Source organism: Eubalaena glacialis, chromosome 12 (genome assembly GCF_028564815.1).
Source record: "Eubalaena glacialis isolate mEubGla1 chromosome 12, mEubGla1.1.hap2.+ XY, whole genome shotgun sequence".
NCBI classification, from domain to species: domain Eukaryota; kingdom Metazoa; phylum Chordata; class Mammalia; order Artiodactyla; family Balaenidae; genus Eubalaena; species Eubalaena glacialis.
Genome location: NC_083727.1, coordinates 11,954,498 through 11,978,063, shown reverse-complemented (window position 1 = coordinate 11,978,063; position 23,566 = coordinate 11,954,498). Strand labels below are relative to the sequence as shown.

Here is a 23,566-nt window from a genome sequence, read left to right as displayed (position 1 = left end):
GAGACGTGGAACGGAAGCAGGATGAGACAGCAGACACTACGAAATGTTTTCTCTCTCCCCGCCAGTGACAACGAAAGCAAAACCAACATTGTCAAGGTGATTCGATCTATTCTGAGGGAAAACTTCAGGCGTCACATAAAGTGTGAATTACCTCTGGAGAAAACATGTAAAGATCGCCTGGTACCCCTCAAGAACCGCGTTCCTGTCTCAGCGAAATTAGGTGAGAACTCTGCTAGCCTTGGGTTTATTCGGGAAAACATGACGAGCTCTTCTGCAAGGATGTATGCTTTCAGAATAGAGCAGCAAGTCATCACTTTGTAAATTATCAGCGCTAGCTTTGTAAGCTCTAAACCAGACACCCAATACATAGGGTGACATGAGAATATAGCGGCAATTTTATTTCCTTTTAAGAAACCTAAACATGCTCGGTCCCAGACCTCCTTTTATAAAACCTAAGCACCCCCAATCCAAATCCTTCGTCTTTCACCTGCTGACAGTCTGCACTTACCATCTTCTGTCTGTCTTCCACTGGGATGTACGGGAGTCAAGGGACTTTGTTCTCATTGCCGCATTCCCAGTGCCCAGAACAGTGCAAGGCCTCTAGAAGGTCAATACTCAGTGAATTAAGGTCAAGAAACCTAATGCTCGCTAATACTCATTCTTAATAAGTCCACAGGTAAACATTCCAAATCATGCTGTTCTTCAACTTTCTGCCTGTTTTTAAAATTTCAGCTTAAGTTTTTAGAACCTTCTTTCGATGTTAACTATTTTGTTAATATCATCGATCTAGTTTTTAGTCTTACAAAATGTATCTCTTCTTTTTGGTCACAGTTTGACCTCCTCAAATTTACCATATATTTTCTATTTTTTCCTCTATTGGCAAAATAAGCTACAGCCATCAAAAATACACTGTTGTCTGCAGAAACACAACTGAGCTCCCCCTTTCCCTTCAACCCAAGGGAAAGGAATTATACACACACACGATTCAGTATTCATATTAAATCTCAAAGTTGGCTAGAAATTCCAGCAGAGACAGTTCTCATGAGAGAGAAAAAGCATTTTTGTACTTTTAATTGAGCAGCAAGGGAAATAAACAGGTGAGAAGGTGGGCAGAGAAATACGGTGTAATCTTAGTTCTCAAACTACAAAGTACTTTAGTGAAAGAAAGGAACCTAGATTTTATTAGCAACTAACTTTTAAATTTATTCATTAGCAAGAGCTAATTTATTCATTAATTAGCTGTAAAACTAACTTTTAAATTTATTCATTAGTAATAAGAATCCTAGCTAGCCCTTATGATAGTTTATAGCTTATTGTTCTATCTCAGTCATTAAGCTCTGGTACTTGGTCCTCTAAAAAATGCCAAATTCCAACTTAAAATTTCAAATAAACATAAATAAACAAATGTCCATATTTGCAGTATCTACATTTTTTTTTCCCCCAAGTCCCAGGATAGTCCCAGGATTGAAGTGAGGTGATAAAATGTTAATTAAGATGTTAAATCTGATAACCTACAAGGCAAAAATTAACACATTGTGGAATCGGTTCCTCTGTCATAAGGGAAAACGTGCTTTTCTCACTGCAGCTTCATCCAGGTCCTTAAAAGTCCTTAAGAATTCCTCCAGCAGCGAGTGGCCCAGGGAGCCGGGCAAGGGCAGCTCGCTGGACTCGGACGAGGGCAGCCTGAGCAGTGGCGCCGGGAGCAGAGACGACGCCCACAAACACCCCCCCGAGGGCCTGGCCCACTTCTCCGACAGCCTCATCAAAGAGAGCGACATTCTGAGCGACGACGAGGAGGACTACCCCCAGACTGGGAAGCAGGGCAGCCCTACCAAAGACATCGAGATCCAGTTCCAGAGACTGAGGATCTCGGAGGACCCGGACGCTCGGCCAGCTGAACAGCCGCCCGGCAAGGATGGGCAGCCCAAGCTGGTCCGCGGGCACTTCTGCGCCATCAAACGAAAAGCCAACAGCACCAAGAGGGACAGGGGAACTCTGCTGAAGGCGCAGATGCGTCACCAGTCCCTGGACAGTCAATCGGAAAATGCCAGCCTCGATCTCAGCTCTGTTCTCGAGCGAGAATTCAGCGTCCAGAGCTTAACGTCGGTTGTCAACGAGGAGTGTTTTTATGAAACAGAGAGCCATGGAAAGGCATAATACAGGTCAATCCAGATATGGGTTAAGTTGCTGGTTTCACTTTTAAACTGGGGGTAAAATGGAAATTGCAGAAAAACTATTCATTATTGGGTTTTGTGCAGTATACATTTTCCCACAAATAGTTGTAAAGATTTAAGTTATTTTTTTTAATTTATTGTGGATCAGAAAACTAGATTAAACTGGTCAGAATTTGTAAATTACTTAGTTTATATCCCTTTTGAGCAGGTATCAAAATGACTTTTAGAATCCTTAAAATGAAACTGCGTTCTAATTAATTTATGTGGAAAAGGGTGGGGAAGTTGTGATTAATAGCTTTTGAAAGGTCATTTTTTTCCAATCCTCTGGGCATTTTCTTTGAGCTATTAGGTTCTGCTTTATTTAAAGCATATTTAAATTATTCTAATGTGGGTTAGGGGTACAATGTGCAGATATTTCATTTTTGTAAGGTTGTAATAGATGCTGTTTATACTAAACATGTCATATCTATGCAGTATATATATTAAAAGAAAGCTTGTACTGTACCTTATTTGATGATATTTATTCTCTTTACCAAGCTGTAAAAGGGGAGTAAGTCACACCTGGGGAGCACACATATGAGAAGTTCAACACTGTGAAAATCAACATCCAGTCGGCTGCCAGCCCCTGAAGTAGCAGCTACAGTCTGTAACTCTCCTTGTCATCCCCTTTTTTCTGATTTTTGCTTGAGTTCTTCTCTGAAATTGTAAGCAAAGAGGTGTGGGTCTTCATCACACATTTTTCGGTATACGTCACAGAGTCTCTTAAAATGGGAGACAGAGAGCTGGGTGGGTCGAAGAGTAGGGTCCACATCTGCCAACTGTAACAGTGTCCCAGTGCTTTCTAATCGCCGAGCTTCAGGGAATAACATTCTGAAAGGAAGAGAAAAAAATCAGAATTTTACTTAAATTCTGCCAATCATCATGCTTCCTTCTACCCTCATTTGAAACCGGCATGGTTCTGACAACTGACAACTCTGCAGAGGCTCTTCTTCCACCCCCTAGAGCCCCGCGGGACCCCAAGCCAGCGGAGGAGGATTCTGCTTGCACCACCAGGCAGCAGGTACGAACCACCACTGGAGGCAGAGCTAATCGGACCTGCAAGGTGTGTGCACATGAGAAGACAGTTTCTAAAGCTCAAGCAATACATGTATCTTGAAGGTAAATTTATCACATGCTCAGTTGCATTCTTAAAGAGACATCAGTTTGCTGTGCCTCACATTTTAATATAAAAATTGCGTATTATTTCTGGTGCACTTTTGATTCTCTGTAACTTGAACTTACCAGCCTTTGGACCTCTTCATCCCAAAAGAATGACCTTTCTTTGCAAAGTTAGAAAACAGTTCATGTGAAAATAGAAAGTTATTTTCCTCTTTAAGATATCTGAAGCATCTTTAAAATTGATTCAAAGTATACATTTTAAATTCCGTCTAAATCAGATCATTGTTTTAAAATGAATAGTACAAGTGACTGACTGACTGAAATATTGCAAAGCTACACCTGGATTTTATTTTCTTCTCTCAAGTCTCAGAGGGCTCGGAAGACATTGTGGCGAGAGGAGACTGACTTTTTCTTACAGGCCGATGGTCCTCGCAACCAGGAGCCGCGTGTCCCTACCTTCTCAGGGTGAGCTGACTGAGATCGCTGAGTTCAGTTTCATGGCAAGCAGGGGTCTGATCATAGTTTCTAACTATGATCTGGGACTGATTTGTGGTGTGACTGAAGGACACCAAAAGGTCAAAGTGGGTCACAAGATTTGGTCCATATCTGCATAGGGGACTGTGCATGTGAAGTAAACGGGGCCCATCACTTAGCTGGGGGGTTGTCTTGGAAACACTAGGGCCAACTCCAGGCTCAGGCCAATTCCAGGATTTCTACAAGTAGGATGTACTTTCTGTAATTTTTTCCCTCCATGAATCAGGGCTATCACGTACAACTGTATGGGTCACACCCTGTGTGAAATCCAGCTTGTGTTTTACTTGCCAAGTCGTGCATCCTGGCGGGGGCCGGGTGGGGTGCTGCAGCGTATCAGGGGGTGCCCTCATTCTGACTAGCACGAGGATCGCCAGTGGCGTCCCTGTCCCCAACTAGAGAAGCACGAACTCTGCTGAAGTATGAACACGGGACTAACTAGAGCCAACAAACGGCAGGGTGAGGTTTCTTCCATCAGCCCTCTCACATCCTCAAGAGCGTGCTTTGTGGATTCCAATGGATTCAGGATGCAGCCGTCTAGCTGTGCCTAAAGTAGTTTCATGTGCTAAAGGGACCCTTCACAAATGAGAGAACTGAAATGGAGCTATTCTTAGAAAATAAGAAGTACGGGCCACTAAAGCTGAACCCCCTTAAACAGCTAAAGTTGACTATATTAGATGAAAATCTTTTAAAAATACACATACACTTTCCTGCCTTCGTACACAGACTACAGTTAGGCCTAATTACCCACTTTCTAGGCTGTCACCGGACGTAACACGTTGCTGCGGTGACTTCAGGGCCATCAGGCCGCAGTTCTTAGGCCGCCTTCTCTGTCTGGGCTTCCGGACGCGCCTCAGGGCCTGGCCAGAGCGGCGCCCACTGCAGACCACAGGAGCCGCCGCTGAATGGAAACGTGCTCATGTGGATACTTCGAGACACTGTCTTGGCTACTCAGAAGTTATATTTGCTGCCTTCTTCTAAGTACGTCTTTAAAAGCTTCAAGACATACAACAACTGGATGGAAAGAAAGCATTTAAAACCCACTAGCTCGTGTGATGGTAGGAAATATATATTTGGTCTTTGTCCCAGGTTCCTGAGACAGAGCTTCTAAAATCTTTGGAATTTCCTGAGTGACAGGGGTGACAGGAGCACCTTTTGTTACTCGTAACAAGCCCCTTTCAACCACACCTGAGCTCTGTGCTCATGCGGCGACTCCTGGTGGCCCCTGGAAAGCTTCAGGACGGGGAACAGTGGCAAGAGGAACCAACCACGTGACTGCAGGATGGACCTCTCTCAGCTCCACTCCTGGAAAACAGCTCCATCGCCAAAGGGCAATGATTTAATCAATCTTGCTTAGGTAATGGAGCGTCCATAAAACCCCCAAATGATGGGGTTTGGAGAGCTTCAGGGTTGGTGAACACACTGAGGTGCTGGGAGGGTGAGAAACCTTGAGCGGGCATGGAAGCTCTGTGCACCCTGCTCCCCGTATGGTGCCCTGTGCCTCTCTTCCATTTGGTAGTTCCTGGGTTACAGCCTTTAAAATTGATACATGACAGTGAGTTCTGCGACCTGGGACCCGCGACTGGCGACTGAAGTGGGGACAGCCTTGCAGCACTGGGCCCATAAGCTGAGGGGCTGCGCTAACGCCAGGCAGTGACCAGACTAGAATTAAGTTGTAGGACGCCCAGGTGCTGTCTGGAGAGTTAGGAAATTTGTCGGTGTTGGGGAAAACACCACACATTTAGTGCCAGAAGTGTCGAGACTGAAAACAGTTCAGATGGTCTGAGTCCTGAGTGAGGGGTCATGACCTCCCCAGTACAGGCTCACTATAAACTATGTGATGTCAGTTTTAGTTTGTACTTACGACCAAACCAAACAGAACCTCTCAGTGGCATCTGAGGTTAAATCAACATTTTGCTTTCTCCTCAGTGGCCATCAAGGTTTGTTCATCGCAGGATCTGAACTAAGAGTAATATTTACAGGCAGGTTGAACAATCATAAAAACAAAGTCCTTAATCTTTGAAGGTGATTGAGGAGTTTGTAAAGGGTGCTACTGAAAAGGAAGAGAAGCATTCTTACCCAAGCCCTCGATGGCAGTATTTCCTTCGGAACTGAAAGGCATTCTGAACGACTTTCTCCACCAGCCTGAACGGCTGCTCTATCCTGGGCCGGGTCAGGGGGGTGAAATGCACCACGCCCGAGTCCACCTTCATGGTCAGAAAACAAACATTTTACTGCCTGGTGTAATATATTAAACGATTTATCTTTGTAGAACACAGGAGGACAGGTCATCAAGAGCATGGTTTTCACGAACAACCCTTTATGTGGACTTCAGTTTCATTTTCTCCAGGCGTGTGAGATGCTACGCTTGCATCTGAGCTGCCGCAGAGAACTCACAGTTGGCTGCATCTGTTCTATAATGACAACCACTAGGCCTGTGCTTGATGGTCACTTAATTTTAGAATGCAGTTTTACAGTGGCCTTTTAAGATCAATCCAAATAATCATTAAAGTCAGTAGGCAGATAACAGCATTAGAATATTTTATTTAGCTTTTGAATGAGTAGAAGATAAGCTGCAGCCGCAGTTCTGACTATAAGGCTGGACTTCAAACCAGAGAGACACGGCAGATGGGCCCCCAGGGACCACTTAGCGCTGAACTCCCCAGAGTGTCAGAGACACTGATTAATCAGCTGGACTGAATTCATACTCGTTGTCTGCACGGCCACATAACTTTCTGGTAGCGACTTTAAATGCCCCAAGAGGCACAGGCAGGATCCAAATAGAATGGAAACCACCAAAAATATTACTGTTTAAGTGTCAAGCTGCTATCCGGTGGCTGAAATTCTTTATCAGAAAATAAAACTTTTCAGGCATATCTGATAAAGAGATTTATATACCCTGCCCTACTCTAAAAATGGACTCATGGTGATTCACAAGGATATATTCAAAATAACAATAGAAAAATACTGAAAGTAAAGACTAACGGAGAAATGGAGTCAAAGCAGTTATCGCCCACACAAAAGCCTGGCAGAGACCATGGTCTAGGAAATGGGAAGTCTATTCATAATTTACAAAAGCTTTGGTCGCTAAGGGATTATTGCTAAACTTGCTACTCAGAACATCACACAGACTCTACAAAGGCTAAGAAAGTACAGCAATTTATGAAGTGTGGTGTGGGTTGTACCACTGCTTTTCAGAAGGAATTCTATATTTTCAAATTCCATAGGGGTTATCATGTTCTCTTGGGAGGACTCGCTCCTAAAGATCCTTGTGGCTACAAAACTCCTTAAAATGGGCCTGTAATATATGAGGATGGGGAAGTTCTTGTTTTGTTTTTGTTTTTAGGTTGGAGGGAAAATACTGGCGTATGACGTGAGACTGTGTGGATGAGACGGACCAAAGATGGCCAACGGGATGGGCTTTCAGAGGTGTGAGTGGCGTTTCTCCTGCGGGGTCTGAGCCGCCCCACCAGACCTCCTCCCCACTGTCAGTCACTGAGGCTGGCAAACGCTGAGAACGTTCTAAGCAGTCGAGTGAAAACTGCCAATGGAGAGGACTTTCTGCCTGAAAATGCTCCCCAAAATGTCCCTCAGCCTTCAGACTATTTTAGTGACGATTATACACCTTTGGTGCAAGAGCTGTTATTCCACTGCAGAGAGTGACCATCTCAACGTTCTTATTAAATTTTAATAGTTTTTCAAATTGTGTTCTATGTGTTTCTCCAAGTTCACTAACAAATAATTCCTGTGGGAAAGTAAGTGTTTTGGTTAAAAGGCCGGGACTTTCCTTAGACCATCACAAAAGCGCCATGGAACAGGGTCCAGGGGTCCCAGAGAGGTCTGTGGTCAGTACAGAGAAGAGAGTCCCTGGAGAGCACCCGGGACCGGGGAGGTGACTCGGGGATTAAGTGGACAGGGGCACCTCTCCAGGGAGGGATGAAAGATGCTTCACGTGAGAGCACTTCTGTAGAAGGAAAAACGGACAGAAGTGAACTCAACTGTTCTAGACCATTCTCTTGACGTCGCCCCACCCCTTCCCACCATCTGCGCTCGCTGGCATTCCTGTCCCCACCTCTCGTTCCGCCAGCCCTCTATGACTCAGGTCCTTCAACCCTTTCAGGCCAATCCTTCCCAGTTAGTCAGTTCTGACAGGATTCTTCCACAGTGAGCCGGCCTGCCAGTCTCCAGAGAAAATAATCTTTCAGTAAATTATGAGATAAAATTAAACCCTACCCAACCCTAAACCCATGAAATATTAGCAAAACTCTAATGTTCAAATACTATTAAGACCAAAGGCACAAAAACAGGGATAGATGCATTCTCCTTCCAGTACAGAAACTGCCACTTCCAGATTCTTTGGATTTAAAATTTTGGCCTCTTCTTTATTTGCCTGATTTTATTCCTTTGAGATACAGTTGATGTTTGCAAATACAGGCAACGTCTAATGTTTTTATTTAAATAAAGTTTTAAAACCCCGTATAAATACAGCAGCACCCCGTATACACTGTAGCAGTAGACTTCTAAAGATTGATTATAATTTTGACACCCAGTGAAGTTGGCTAATAGTGTCTTTCGGATAAAAGAAAATTTCCACTCACAATCAAATAGTTACTATTTAGTGGAGGACCACATAAAACTCGGCGTCAAAAAGGCTCTTCCTGTAACATGTCCTGCTTCTCTGGGAAACCTGTACCACCCCCTCTTCTACTCCTGCCTCCAAACGCACTTCTCAGAGTTCCTCTGTGTGACAGAGCCCATTTTCTCTAGAACCACAGGAAAGCTGCTCGGTAACTATGGTAACATACAAAAATGCTTTTTACTCATAAATGAATGCTTATTTAAAATTACAACCATTATTTTTCCTTGAGTTTTAAGTCCATTAAAGGGTTTGATTACAAAAAAGAGATCAGTACATAGGCACTAGATGCACTTAAAAATTCTAGTTTAAATGTTGCCAGCCCCTCTCCAAACTCAGCCTATCAGTATACCAAAATGACCTACTAAAATTTCAAATTAGAGGATTTATAACGACTTTAAGTATTTGCCTCTCCAATCCACTATAAAGTCAATGCTGCACAAAGCTAAGGTTATGCTTCTCAACATGAGCAGCCTTGGCTACAGGCAGGCTGGAGGCGGATGTCCCATTTCCCAGGCCAGGATGTCTAGGACGTGACTGGTTATGAGCTCAGCAGCACTGTGGACTCATAAGAGAACTGGGGTAAGAAGCTATTAAATCTTAAATATGAGATATTGCTAAGTCAGACCTTGAATCAACCTGGTACAGGGAACACCGAAGACTGTACAGCCCAGTTTCTGACTTTGAGATGATCATAATATGCCAAAGAGCTCAGTAACTACCGTATGAAAAGGTACAGAAACAATACTGGCCATTATCTAAGAAAGGGTCTTCAGCAGCTCCCATGGTGTTCGAGACCATTAAAGGATAAGCCAGTGGAGAGGAAAAACGATTAGGAAGTTACAGTCTACTTAGCCAAGATATAACCATAACTGGGAGACGGGAGAAGGAATGATGAGAACAAAGAATGACTACAGGGAATAATCAGAGACTCCAAGAACAATACAAGAAGGATCCACAGTTCAAGGTGGCATTGTCTCAGACAGACTCGTGCAGACGGGAATGGGAAGGGTCCAGCGACTCTGAGGAGGTCAGCACCACTTGATGGAACACGGGGTCAGGAGTTTGGGAGAGTCACACTCAGTGTCAGGTGAGATGAGAGTAAGGTGAGCACGCTGGGGGATGCTTGATTCCTCCACCCACCAGTGTCTAGTTACTCCTCAGGGGCCTATGCCAAGGACAGTCTCCATTAGAACGTCATGGGCCCTGCAGTTACAACTTCCCCCCGATAAGGGGAACAGTCGCAAGTCACTGCTGCCTACACTATTATAATTATGCATCTTGTAGAAAAACAAAATATTTACAAACATGTAGATCACATTTCCTAGAACTGTTTTATTCTGCCCATAATTCTCGTCCCAAGCCCAATTTAAGGACAGAATTTCCTCCGTAAAACCTTACAACTCAAACACTCCAACAACATTCCAGGTATTCCAAACCAAGGTATTCCATGAAGACTGACTGTTAGGACCTATAGTTCTTTCTTTAAAGTTTACAATTTGTGTTTGTTATTGAAACAACATTCATTTCTGCAGATGTTCCACCACACCTTTCGTCTCCCATAGATGTCTGAATGGTTTGTCTCTTTTCCTCCTTGGAATCATACAAAAAGCACAGATTTTAAACTGTCAGTGTTTCCTCTCAGAGCACAAGCATGTAAGAGAATGACAGGGTGAGCTGACAGCACGATGAGAAATAAGCCTAAGAGGTGCCCAGGGTGAGGGGAGGGGATGGAGAGAGCTTTTTACTGTGCATATTGTATATGTAAATATAGGTATGTATGTAAATTATGCCTACTAGCAGCAACAACAGATGAATGAGCGTCTCTTGGTCCCAAGAAAGGAAACACTTTCAGGGATGTGAACACTTAATTCTAAACAAAGTACAAGAGGGACGAGAACTCACAAACGCTGGGTTAGGATTTTCTGTTATTCGTAGCCTGCAGTTCCCGAATGAGCACAGGGAAAACACCCTTCTGAAACCAGGACCTTCCCACAAACCAGGACTTCGGTGTCTGTGACAGGGCGGCACCTGGAGGCGCCTGTGTTAACTGTGCCAGGACTGTGCCCCTCTCTGTGCGGGTGGGGAGATCCCTGCCAGGGGAGGAGCCCTGCTGTAGCAGCCCTGCTGTAGCAGCCCAGGGGGCGAGAGCGAGGGCCCGACCTCCGGTTTCACGTCCACAGTACAGGGGAACTCCTCGGGGACGGTTTCAATCTAAGCGAACTCACAAGGTACTCAATTGCTGCCGCTATAAATATTACTATTATGAAAAGATTGATAAACAAATATGGATGCAAATATATTCATTCATAATGAGTCATAACTGCCAAAGAGACACTCAAGTTGACTAGTCAGTACATCCCCTTCCTATAACCACCACCTAACAAGCTCTGTTATGCTGAGAGGGTCGTGCAGAGGCACGGAATGGGAACCAACTCATACAGATGCTGCTGCAGTGGCCACTGGCCACTCACTGGCACAAGGTACAGGGTACCAGATGCTCCTAGTCCGTGTGCCCTCAGGACCCAGACCAGCTCTCCACTTGCAGAGCTATTCTTTAAATGTGTTCATGTTGTCCTGCTCTTCCTGTTTCTGACTTGAAAGACACTGTGTCTTTTTAAAGATGAATTCCAAAGCTACTGGATCTCCTCCTTTACATGCTGATTTTACTAGTTTAACTCATGGAGGTTTGGGGGACCTCCTATGTATGTAACCGGAGATATAAAAATAAATAAGAGGGCTTCCCTGGTGGCGCAGTGGTTAAGAATCCACCTGCCAATGCAGGAGACACGGGTTCGATCCCTGGTCCAGGAAGATCCCACATGCCGCGGAGCAACTAAGCCTGTGTGCCGCAACTACTGAGCCTGTGCCCTAGAGCCTTCGAGCCACAGCTACTGAAGCCCACATGCCTAGAAGCCCGTGCTCCGCAACAACAGAAGCCACCGCAATGAGAACCCGCGCACAGCAACGAAGACCCAACGCAGCCATAAATAAATAAATAAATAAATAAATAAATTTAAATAAATAAGTAAGTAAGTAAGAGAAATGATTAAAACTGATGCAAGCTCTCTAATTTGGCAACATCACAAAGTCCACATGAACCCACCCAGGACCCTAGAGTGTGGGCAGGGACTGAAATGTAGGAGACCCAGTGGGCAGAAGGAGAGAGTCACAGGGAAGGAAGACAAAGAGGAAGAAGGGAGGAGGAGGAGAGGGTGGTGAGCTGAGAGCCAGGCCTGGATGAGGGGTGTTCGGCCCGCAATCTGAGACGCTACCAATAAGTGAGGACGTTTTTTAAAAAAGTCCTGCTCTTCAAAATAATGTGCAAAGAGAATGCAATGGTGAGGCCACAGCAAATACATACTTGCATTATTTATGAGGTTGAAAAAACTAGGCTGATCTGCAAGTGTCACCACAAAATCCAAGACAGCCTTAATATTCTAAAATAATGTGATAAAGACATAGAAAACAAATCCTCAAGATCCTTTCACATGAAGACATAAAAAGGAGCAACAAAATGTTGTCAAAACAAATAAACAATAGAGCAAATGGCAGTGCAACCTACAAGCAGAAACACACACGACTTGCACAGAGCCATGGAGCCAGGATGGCCTCTTGAGACATTTGGGAACACACAGCAACCAGAGAACAGTCATCTTCATTTTTAACACGGTCCTCACTATAATCAACTAGTCTACAAACTACCGATTCTAAAAGATAAAGCCTTCGGGCAGCCTGAAGCATTATTTTAAAACTAAAATCACCATAAAGACGGAGGAAATCATGCACTGATTGTGCTCACAGCCAATACTGTTAATTTCCCACAACTGAGTCAGAAGAAAAACATTATTTTAAGATTAAGTCAATCACTTTAAATTTGTGGGACTGTAATGGGTAACTATCTTAATCTTACTCTGAACTTTAATTATTTTCAAGGTTGAAGAGAAAGCAAATGAGAAAAGACGCTGCTGTTTTTTTAAAAATCAGAACCTTAACTTTTCATGGGAATTAAGGGGGAGGCATTTTAAACACACAATGACTGGGCATCATCCCTGACAACTGAATTAAGAGCCACTGGGAGGGGCCTGGGCCTCAGGGCTTTTCTAAAGCTAGATGATGCTCACGTGTGGGCAGGGGTGAGCGACACAGGTCTGGAGAACTACTTCCCACAAAGGTTTGGTACTGTTATTACTTCTCAAATATTCAGTCAAACTACCGATTCTTTGAGAAGAAAAAGAAAAGCTTGTCTTGACTATCCAGAGTATCATCACTAAGAAAAACACACTAAGGGAATCACATGTAATTTCTTCTTAAAAACAGATAAATAAAAACATTTAAAGAAAACAGATGGGACTGCTGAGTCACCGGCCAGCTACTCTGCAGTCATTCATGGACTTGGCATGAGTGAGAAGCAAATGTTTATATGTAAAGCTACAGAGATGTCAGGGTTCATTTGTTTCCACAGCTTAATCCAGACTACCACTGAAAGGAACGACTCATTATAATGAGACTTAAAAACACATTCTGTTCTAAATGGGGGCAGGGCAGGGCTATGAGTGTATAAGGGTTTCAAAAATCACAATATTCTGGGCCTGAATCCCACATTCCTGCTACTTACTCATATTATGGACCTTAGTCAAGTTATTTAACTTCTCTGGAGCTTAGTTTTCTCACCTGTAAAATTAGGATTTCTGTGATCTCATAGGCTTGTTTTAAGAATTAAATACCTCAACAGTACTTAGCATATAGGAAGCAGTTTATAAATGGTAGATATTATTATTACATCAAGATTATAAAACTAAAGAGTTGCAAAATTACTTAAAATGACAGTCTCTTAAAAAAGGACAAAATTATACTTTTAATCATGTAAAGGTAATGTATTATTGTTATTTTATATACTCAAAATCAGCTTCTGAATTCATTCAACAAATATTTATCATGCTTCTACAATAAGCCAGGCACCATTCCTGGCACAGGAGAATTGGCAATTAACAAGACAGAAATCCTTGCCCTTGTGCCGTTTACATTCTAGAGGTCTTCAGCCAGAGTAAGCAGTAGAGGGGTTCAGATGGTAGGATACTTGATTTATTCTGAAGTTTAGAAACAAAAGGATTTGTTGATTGAATGGCTCTTGGGTATGGAATCAAGGATGTTTTTAAGATCCAGGGTCTACCAAATGGCAGGATGGGTTTGCCGTTAATGGACACTGGGAAACTGGGGAGAATTGGTGTGGGGAAAGTCAAGAGCTCAGTTCTGTCCCTGATTAGGTCTGAGATGTCTATCAGTGAGGTCACATTGGCAGCTGGACATATTCGGTTGGATGTTTAAAATCTTATAACTGTTAAGATGCTACGGAAAAGCCCGAACGAACTTTTTGGCCAACCCAATACAAAACTTGGGTGTTTAGCGGGGAGGGCTGGAGAAGAGACATTAAACTAAGGTAAAGATAAACAAAGAGTTATCTAGGGAAGCCTCAGGACTTAAAAGATTTAATTCTCTTTAATATCCACATTGGAAGTAGATAATAATGTCAATGAATTATATTTCTCTATACACCTCTACTTTCTAGCTCCTTTCTTATACAAGAAATTCTGCCTTGGGTTAAAGGCCTGTAGTTAATGAAAGTTCTTTGCATTTCAGAAGTTTGCCTTTTTAAAACAGGCAGCTAATGTATTAGAAGATACGTGTTCTCATCAAGGCAGAAAAATAATCAAAAAGGGTTTGAAAATAACAATGTACATTAAAGCATGCTTAACCCATTTACCCTCAGCAAGCTGCATTATGCTGGAGGTCAGAGCTGGGAGCAGACTGGCCCCTCCACCGGCCACCAGTCAGCCTCAGCACAGGTGAGTCTGCACGACAACCGCGGCAAGGAGCAAAACAAGCCAAGACACTGAAGGGATCTGGTGGATTTCTTGATACAGCAGTAGTAACAATGCTGTTCGTGTTAGTGCCTGAAATTCAACTCTACTTCACTCAGTACTTAGACAAAGAACTGTTTATATATCTCAATGAAATTACATAAGAAAGTAAGTTTATAAAGCAAAATTACAACACTATGGCTAAAAAAACAAATCCACAGGCATTAGATTTCTAAGAGGAGAAAACAATACGTATCTTGCTAAATGCCAGACTTAGAAAAGATGAAAACAAACCAACTAAAAACAACAAAAAATCCAGAAAAATCCAGATAACCGAAACATGCATTTTTTTTTAATATCTTTATTGGAGTAAAATTGCTTTACAGTGTTGTGTTTGTTTCTGCTGTGTAACAAAGTGAATCAGCTATACGTATACATATATCCCCATACCCCCTCCCTCCTGCGTCTCCGTCCGACCCTCCCTATCCCACCCCTCCAGGTGGTCGCAAAGCACCGAGCTGATCTCCCTGTGCTATGTGGCTGCTTCCCACTAGCTATCTATTATACTTTAGAAATCTTTCTCAGTGGAAAGATTAATAGAAAATTCAGGATACCCCCCCCCCGCCCCCACCAAAAAAAAAAATACTTGTAGGTTTACTGCTCAGATTCTAGTCAACATCTGTTGCTGGGTTTTCTTTTTACTTTTATCAAGATATATATAAAACTGTCTTTTGAATGTTTAGTTTGAAAGTTACCAATTTTGTAAATCTTGATTTCAGACAAGTCAGAAGCACCAGAATAAACAGTCTCAATTAACTATCATTTGCAAAGCACAGTCTAGTGAAAAATATTTCAGACCATATTCTTTAATTGGGGACATAAAATAATAAACGGTATCCTCCAACACAGATAAAAATTCAAAAATAAATTATAACTACGGACTAAAATATTAAAAGAAAAGAAAGTCTTTTTGTGAGCACCCAGATAATTCCTCCTCCGTATATAGTGACACAGAAGCATTTTCAGCTTTCAGGTTTCGACAAAGCCTGTTGTAACAACAACTCCCTCCCTCCCCCGCCTCTCTTTTCTTAATTCTCCCCCAGCTCAAAAAATGAGATGGGGGACCTGGTATTTATCTCCTGGCACCACCAGCAGCTTCCCCGCTCGGATTTCTACGTTGCTCTTTATTTGCTACTTGCAAGTTAACCTGTTGGAGCTTCATCACTAATATTCAGAAGCTGTGAACTGAGCCTCAGGTATGTGGCTCCTCTTCATCATATCTTATTGGGGTTCATTTGAAGACAACTGACAGAAGAGAGTTAAGTCACTGAAGGCTACTGACAAAAGGTATGGAAAACGAGAAGCTTCCACAATGCTTTGGGACCTAAATATAGATCTTCAAGTATAACTTGGTTTGAACTGTACATTGTAAATCTGTTTTTAAATACTAGATTTGATATAAATAAATCTTGTCTGGAAAACTGACTTTACATTTTAACGAAATCCAGGTCAGAATTTCTTTGGGAAATCGCTCATAAATTTAACATTATAGGTCCTGTTCTATACGCAACAGATTTTGGAACCACGAGAGAGTTCTCATTTAGAACTGTTTTCCATGCTCACTTTCACAGTATTTCACCACCATCACCACCACCACCACCGCTGAAACAAAGTATGCCTTTATTCTCTACTAGACAGAAATCTGAGAGAACAGGCCACAAACTGTAACATGCTTGTGGCTGGAGGGGGAAAAAAAAAAAAAGATTTCACAGCAATATAGCTAAGATGCCAGTGTATTTTTATAAAGGGAAAAGAGTGACCTTCATTTTGGAGAACAAATCCTTTCTGCATAAGTTCTCCATGCAGAAGAAAGCACTTGAAGTCCAACATTCAGTAGTAAGTGAGCACTACGCTAATTGAATGCAATGTCACATTGTTTACGCGGATTTTGGCCACCTGTAATCTATCACTGCCAGCACTTGTTAATTAAGATGAACAAGCTGTCTCCAAGTCTGAATTACACTGGAATTTATAAAATATATTGGTTAATGGGAAGAAAAGAGTTATAATTGGGAAGCTGAGCAGAGACTGATCAGCACATAAAGGTTACTCAACCAAAGTAAAAAGAAAGAAAGAAAGGAGATGCTCGTAGGGAATGCTAACAGCAGTCTCGCTCTTGAAGAACCCCTTAAGCCGAAAATGGTCTGGGAAGGCAGTAATTGAGTGAGCTGGCTGGAGTCTGAAATGTTAAAACCCAAACCTGAAAACAGCTATTATGAAACTATAAACATGTGCTTCATTTTTTTTTCTAGAAACGTTAACTTTCGTTCTATTTTGGTCTCAGATATGAAAAGAACTTTGGAAAACAGAAAAAGAAGGAACTGTAGGATGGCAGGCAAAGCCAAGGCACTTTCATGCTTCTTATAGTGAAACTGACTCTAAGAATTCAAAATCTCAGGGAAATCTCCTGAAACTATAGAATTTACATTTTAAGATTGTGAACAAAAATAGAACAATGGAATTCAGATAGCCCAGGATTTAACCTCTTAGGGAACCAATGTTATAACTACATTAAACCATACAACTGTATTAAAACTAACACAGGCATGGATTCACATTACTGCAGATATTTCACAAAAGCCAGGCATCAACCTCCTTGGTGAGTCTCTGAAGCTAAGCCATTTGCTCATTTGCTCTATTAATTCCCTCTGGAGTCTTTTTTTCTGTGTGAGAAAGGGAGTGAGTGAGGGGATGGTTAACGGTGCTTTGTCTCTAGATGTAGCATTCTCCCTGCTTCCCACAGGAAGTACACAGGAGGATTTCACCCAGAATTACTGTGGTAAAGGGGGACAAGGGTGCAGGGTGCAGTGAGGTGGGAAGAGGTGGGGAAGTGGGCATTGCCGATCTTGCTGCTGAGGTCTGTGTGGCGTGGGGTGATCTACTACCTAAGTGTCCTAATCTGAAACAACGCTGATGGCCAAGATTACATCTATGGTTTCTCTCAGCTCTAAGTTCCTATGAAAACAAATGAAATCGGCCTAAGGAAGGAAGAGAAAAAAAAAATCCAGATGTCATTAAATATCAATTGTCACGTGACATAATATAAATTTTAGAAATACTAATAACAATGTCAATTGTAATTTACTGAGTACTTTCTATGGGTTAGACATTGTTCTACACCCTTTAAAATTCTTTCATGTATTTAACTCCATGATATAGAGACTATAATCCTCCCTGCTTTCCAGAAGAGAGTACTGAGGCACAGAGAGTCTCTGGAAAGCCAAGATGTGACCCAAGTGCTTTAGATTCAGAGCTCATACTGCCTTTTGTGACAAATATATGAATCATGATAGAGCCATTCTAATACATCACTCAAATGTTAATTCAGAAACACAAAAAGGTCAATATTGCTGTATTTCAGGAACCATTACATTTTCCTCAAAGAAGGCAGTAAGTACTGCCTGATTAAAACACAGCATGTCACAAAGGAAGTGCTATCTTTTCCCTCTTATTAAACGGAAGGAAGGAAGGAAGGGAGGGAGGGAGGGAGGAAGGGAGGGAGGGAGGGAGGGAGGGAGGGAAGGAAGGGAGGGAGGAAGGAAAAAAGTGTAAATTATTTTTGAATCTCTCTCATACAAATGATGATGTGGTTACTTCTGGTATGTATTTGCAAGATTCATTGTCACTACTTCTGAATCGTTTTGAATAACCGGTTTTGCAGCAGACTACTTCATTTGGGTCAGGGAACGATTCTGGTCCCAACTAGAAAGGATCTCACATTCTCCTAAGCAAAAGACAGTGGCTTAATTGTTTCAGTTTTGAGTAACCTGTACCTGAAGGGAAACAACTGCTCACCTAGGTAAGGATTTTGCAAGCTGGAAATTAGAGATAATCATGCCAGTGACTTTGATTTCTTTTACTACTTTCTTCTCCTTCTTAAACAATTCACCTGGGCCATGTGAATGACACACGGAGAATGTCCGATACATTTTTTAAAATAAAATCATTTTTTGAGTGCTTCAAACTTTTCTAATATATATTTATAAATCATTTTTAACAGGTGGGTTTAAACTATTCTTCCTTATTACCTATAGAGTATTTTAACTAGAAATAAGTTTTAAAAACCTGTAATACTATTAAAATTCTATATCAGATATCCTACAGCTAGCGTTCCATGTCTAAATCTCCTAACAAGGCACATAGACAACTTCAGCAGAGTTTAAATTTTACATAAAAGAACAAAGTGGACAGCCCGCTCCTTTATGCCATGTACCAAGCAGCACCCAAGCAAACTCACTCAGGACAAGGGCGGCCTCTGGGGGCCTGGCGTGCGCTTTGCTCCTGGGAAGCAGTGCCCTCATCCACTGCTGGGACCTGTTCAGATGGGTTCTCAGCTCCCACTGTACACAGAAGTCTTTTTGTTTTTTTTTTTCTTTCAACCCTGATTTTGTCTTCTTTCCCCAGCCTTTTGTTACTTGGTTCTCCACTGTACAGAAATAGCTACAATTCTGACCGAGAGCCATCAGGATTTTCTAGGAGGACAAAGGTAACGGTGACGTCATGACCTCAGCGGGTCTCCAGCTCCTTGCTTTTGCCCTGGCCTTATCTGGGGTCTCTGGAGTGCTCATGGCCACCCTGCTGCCCAACTGGAAGGTGAACGTGGATGCGGGCTCCAGCATCATCACAGCCATCGTGCAGCTGCAAGGGCTGTGGATGGACTGCACGTGGTATAGCACCGGGATGTTCAGCTGCACCTTGAAGTACTCCGTCCTGGCCCTCCCCACCCACGTGCAGGCCGCCCGGGCCGCCATGGTCCTGGCCTGTGTCCTGTCTGCTGTGGGGATCTGCACTTCCACAATCGGGATGAAATGCACTCGCTTAGGAGGGGACAGGGAAACCAAGGGTTACGCCTGTTTTGCTGGGGGAGTCTGTTTCCTGTCTGCGGGGGTCTCTGGTTTAATACCGACGGTGTGGTACACGAAGGAGATCATAGCAAACTTTGTGGATGTGACGGTTCCAGAAAGCAACAAACATGAACCCGGAGGAGCTGTCTACATTGGATTCATTTCGGCCATGCTGCTGTTTATCTCTGGCATGATTTTCTGCACATCCTGTATGAAAGAGAATTCGGAAGCTTGGCTCCACCCATCCAAGCAGCAGCACGTCTCCATCACACAGCCAGAGGACCATTCAGCATACAGCCTGAAGGATTATGTGTGAATAACCGTGTGATGCACATGACTTAGGTGCCTGCTGTGATTTTTGTCTTTATTTTAGATTAAATACAAGAATTGTGCTTACCTTTCTCTACAAAGAATGTAAAATACTTAAAAAATGAAGTTGTTCAAAATGCCAACAAACTTCGTGTACAATTATATCTGTTTTAGATGATTTTTCCATTATTGTTGTCATGTTTTATCTAAAGGTTTATAATGGAAAGAGGTTCTGATTATATTGATATGGCAATTAATTGATGGCTTTTTTTTTTTTCCTTTCTAAGATAAATTGTTGATACATCTTCCTAACTGGTACTTCATTGGATTTTATAAAAGACCTCCATTGCCAAGTATAAAAAGCACCTTGTCCTGGTGTTAACCCAGGACACCACCTGCTTTGGCTCCCTCTCCTCGGCAACCCCACAGTAACCTGCTTGTGTTTTCAAGCCCCTCTATATGCCTGCACCTTACGACGCACAGAAGAGCTGTCCGCCTCTTTCACAGGATGCCCAAACCAGCCACCCCAAGTTCCCACCTACTGTGATCTCCCCCGGCTCTGTTGACATTTTAGGAAAAATATCTCCATATAATATGGCATTCAAAGATTAGGCAGAAATAAAGAAAAGAAATTGGTAAATGCTACAAATTGGTAAATGCTACCACAGCAAAGCAAAACCAAACCAAACCCAAACTGAAACCTCCAGGACTTTTAAAGCATCAAGTACAAGCTAAGTGAAAACAAGAAGCGTTTGTTTTAAAATGGCTTAAGAACTGCCCTATTCTGGCTGCTAATAAGAGGATTCTCCAGATTAAGTTCATTTACCTCTATCATTTTTGATTTACCCCTATCATTTAATATCGCACTGATTAGTATCTAGATGATAAAGGTTACTTTCAAGTTGTCATCTTTTTTTTCTTTTAGGTTTGACTCATGTTAACAAAAATGTTTTTATAAATGAGCTGCTTCAATTGGTTAATGGATGCGAAAAGAATTCTTAAAGAATAAAGGATGCTTTAAAAGATGTTAAATTATGATATGTAATTCAAACACTTTATAAGAAAATAAAAATTGAATTTTCTAATGTGCAAAGGTAACACTGCACACTGTCGTTTCTAACAATTTATTAGTTCATTTATGCTTAGGTATTGTTCATAATACAGTGGTAAAGGGGAAAAAGGCTACTTCATTGTACATTAATAACTCATGAAGTGGGAAGTTATCTTTTATGTGAGTAAATAATTTTGAATTGTGCATACAGACATACAGACTAAAATATTTTATACCTATTTTATTTGGTAGATCATTCTCTTCTGTATCATCATCATTACATATTAACAGAATAGCTAAAATAAAGGTACGATTTCACATGGGAATTAGGAAGGCATTGAAAGTATATACTCCTGGACTTCCCTGGTGGCACAGTGGTTAAGAATCCACCTGCCAATGCAGGGGACACGGGTTTGAGCCCTGGTCCGGGACGATCCCACATGCCGCGGAGCAACTAAGCCCGTGCGCCACAACTACTGAGCCTGCGCTCTAGAGCCTGCAAGCCACAACTATTGAGCCTGTGTGCTACAACTACTGAGCCCATGCACCACAACTACTGAAGCCCTAGAGCCCGTGCTCTGCAACAAGAAGCCACCGCAATGAGAAGCCCGCGCACCGCAATGAAGAGCAGACCCTGCTTGCCTCAACTAGAGAAAGCCCATGCGCAGCAATGAAGACCCAATGCAGCCAAAAATTTAAAAAAAAAGATTAGAAAGTATATATTCCTTTTGAGCGGTCAAAATACTTTCTAAACAAATGCCATCTATATTTTTAGCTATATGACTTGAGAATATACTAACTTTATTGACATTTGAGGATTTCCATCATAGCCTATAATTTTGTAGAACCCTGCTGCATATCTCTGTTACCTCCAATAATTTTTTTCATTTCATTGTGCTTTATACATATAAAAAAAGTGTCATCTGCAAAAATGCAATTTTGTTTCTTCCTTCCTTGGATTTATAATACTTATTGCTTATTTTATTCTTGAATACATATGAAAGCATAACTAATGTTAAATTAGACTGTAACAATAAATACTCTTATTTCTATTCAACACTTATTTTATCTGATTTTTAAGGAGGACAACTCAGGTATTTTTTCCAATTATAAAACTGGTTTTTAGTTTACATATTTATTTTTCTTTTACACTCATCCACTTTCAAAAAGCATTTGAGTCAACTTACAATAAAACTGCTGGCCCAATAAATAGAAAAACCAAAAGATAAAGAAGAAAGGTTAAAATTACAAAGAAAAGGAGGAGAGAAAGAATGCTATTAAATAATCCTGGTTGAAGGTTGCTAAAGCAATTAAATATGAAATGTAGTATAGAACTTCCCACACAACCAAGTTGGAGAAGGCCACATAAGGAATCTGATAGCTTTGTCTCCTGGAGGAAACCAACAGAGGCCGTTGTTGGTGCCATACTGCCCCGCCCCCCCATTCCCCAGCTGTTCTGAGCGCTGGGTGCTAATGGCTCACAGATGTGGAGCCGCCTCTACTGCAAGGTGAGGGCACCAACCGTCCCTAAGAGGTGGCCAGGAGCCAGACCAACTGACAATGGTACAACAGCCGCCCCTTGCCTCAAGGGAGGACAAAACCTGTGGGGCAATTTGTGCCCCAGAGCTCCCCTTCAGACCTTATGCTGGGACCCCTGGGGGACCAGGCTGAAGCTAAGTCTCCAAGTGAAACAATATCCTCGCTTAGCTTCTTCCCCCCCTGCCTTGGCCTGCTTCCCTCACTCCTTCTCTTCAGAGTCTCCTCAATACATCACTTTCCCAAAAATCCTTACCCCAATCTCTGCTTCTAGGAAGCCAGACCAAATACAAAAGAATATTAGTTAAGCAGAAAAATATTAGTCTTCTGACCTTATGTCCAAAGGATTTTCAAATACAGGGTAACAGACAGCAGAAGTAACAGCCTCAATATCAGATTCAAAAAACACAAAAGCATGAAAAATGGCTGTTTCTTATGTGGACCCATCCATTTACTAAGCTTATTTCACCAGAGGTCGAGGCCTCAATAGCTGGGGGCAAGCGTAGCTGAAAGCTTCTAAAATGCTGTTCTCAAAGGTCATGTGTGGATGCCCCAAAGTGCTGACCTTTTCTTTATGTCACAGGTGTAGCATCATTAATTCATCTAAGATTGTATTGACACAACTTATGCTTTAAATCTGTACCATGTTTGGGAGTTACTTGCTCCATGTGCCATACTTCTAAATAGGCAAAACTATATATAAATTATATGTATGTCTTAAAAGTTATAATCCACATTATTATATCAGGATAACAACTTAGTCCATAAATATTTGTTTATAATCATAACAGTAAGATCTACCTTTCACTGACTGCCTCCCTGTGTGAGATACTCCTGTTAGGCACTGTATATTGATTATTTCTATTTCTCACCAACAATCCTTCAAGGGTGGCATTATTGCCCCAATTTGATGTATTAAAACTCAGCTTATTAACATGACCAAGTTCTCATAACTAGGAGCGCTGGAATTCCAGGAGGTCCAGCTGACTTCAAAGTACTTCTAGTTCTTCCACTACTGTGTACTGCCTCTGTTGTATCAATCAGAAGAGCCTGTTGCAATTCTCAGATTGTATCTAAGTGACTTTTCTACTAGATTGGGGTACAGGACAGTGGTGCGGAAAGGATGTTAAATCACCGGAGCCATGACCACAATTTATAAAAGAAAAAAGATGACAGAGAATTTTGAGGGACTAGCTAATGGCTCAGGATTTCTCACACCTGAGTATGGTTGTCCCTCAGCATCTGTGGGGGACTGGTTCCAGGAACCCCACAGATACCAAAATCAGAGGACACTCAAGTCCCTTATATAATGTGGCATAGCATTTGCACAGAACCTACACACATCCTCCCGTATACTTTCAATCATCTCTAGATTACTTATAATACCTAATACAATGTAAATGGTA

General features: G+C 42.1%; 3 protein-coding genes across 9 annotated transcripts in view; 2 read left to right on the top strand and 1 right to left on the bottom strand.

The window, feature by feature from the left end:
• The window catches only part of TIAM2 (TIAM Rac1 associated GEF 2), a 228,390-nt gene extending 226,005 nt beyond the window's left edge, over positions 1–2,385 (top strand). For all 6 annotated transcript variants that reach the window (XM_061207503.1, XM_061207507.1, XM_061207502.1 and 3 more), the window contains 2 exons: positions 66–220; positions 1,586–2,385. In XM_061207503.1, coding sequence (XP_061063486.1) covers positions 66–220; positions 1,586–2,157 — 727 coding nt within the window. In that variant the 3' untranslated portion in view covers positions 2,158–2,385. The remainder of the gene's footprint in view (positions 1–65; positions 221–1,585) is intronic.
• The window catches only part of TFB1M (transcription factor B1, mitochondrial), a 57,019-nt gene continuing 35,614 nt past the window's right edge, over positions 2,162–23,566 (bottom strand). Inside the window, exons 6-8 of one of the 2 annotated variants that reach the window (XR_009702975.1) lie at positions 5,943–6,070; positions 2,680–3,044; positions 2,162–2,204 (exon numbers count right to left, since the gene is read on the bottom strand). Coding sequence is in view for 1 of the 2 variants with exons in the window: in XM_061207516.1 (XP_061063499.1) it covers positions 2,834–3,044; positions 5,943–6,070 (339 nt within the window). In the remaining variant the exon portion in view is untranslated. Of the gene's footprint in view, positions 2,205–2,676; positions 3,045–5,942; positions 6,071–23,566 lie in introns of those variants that run through there. The other variant, XM_061207516.1, reaches the window with a different exon arrangement.
• CLDN20 (claudin 20) lies at positions 18,921–19,580 on the top strand. The gene has a single exon (XM_061207626.1). The coding sequence runs from the start codon at positions 18,921–18,923 to the stop codon at positions 19,578–19,580; it is 660 nt and encodes a 219-aa protein (XP_061063609.1).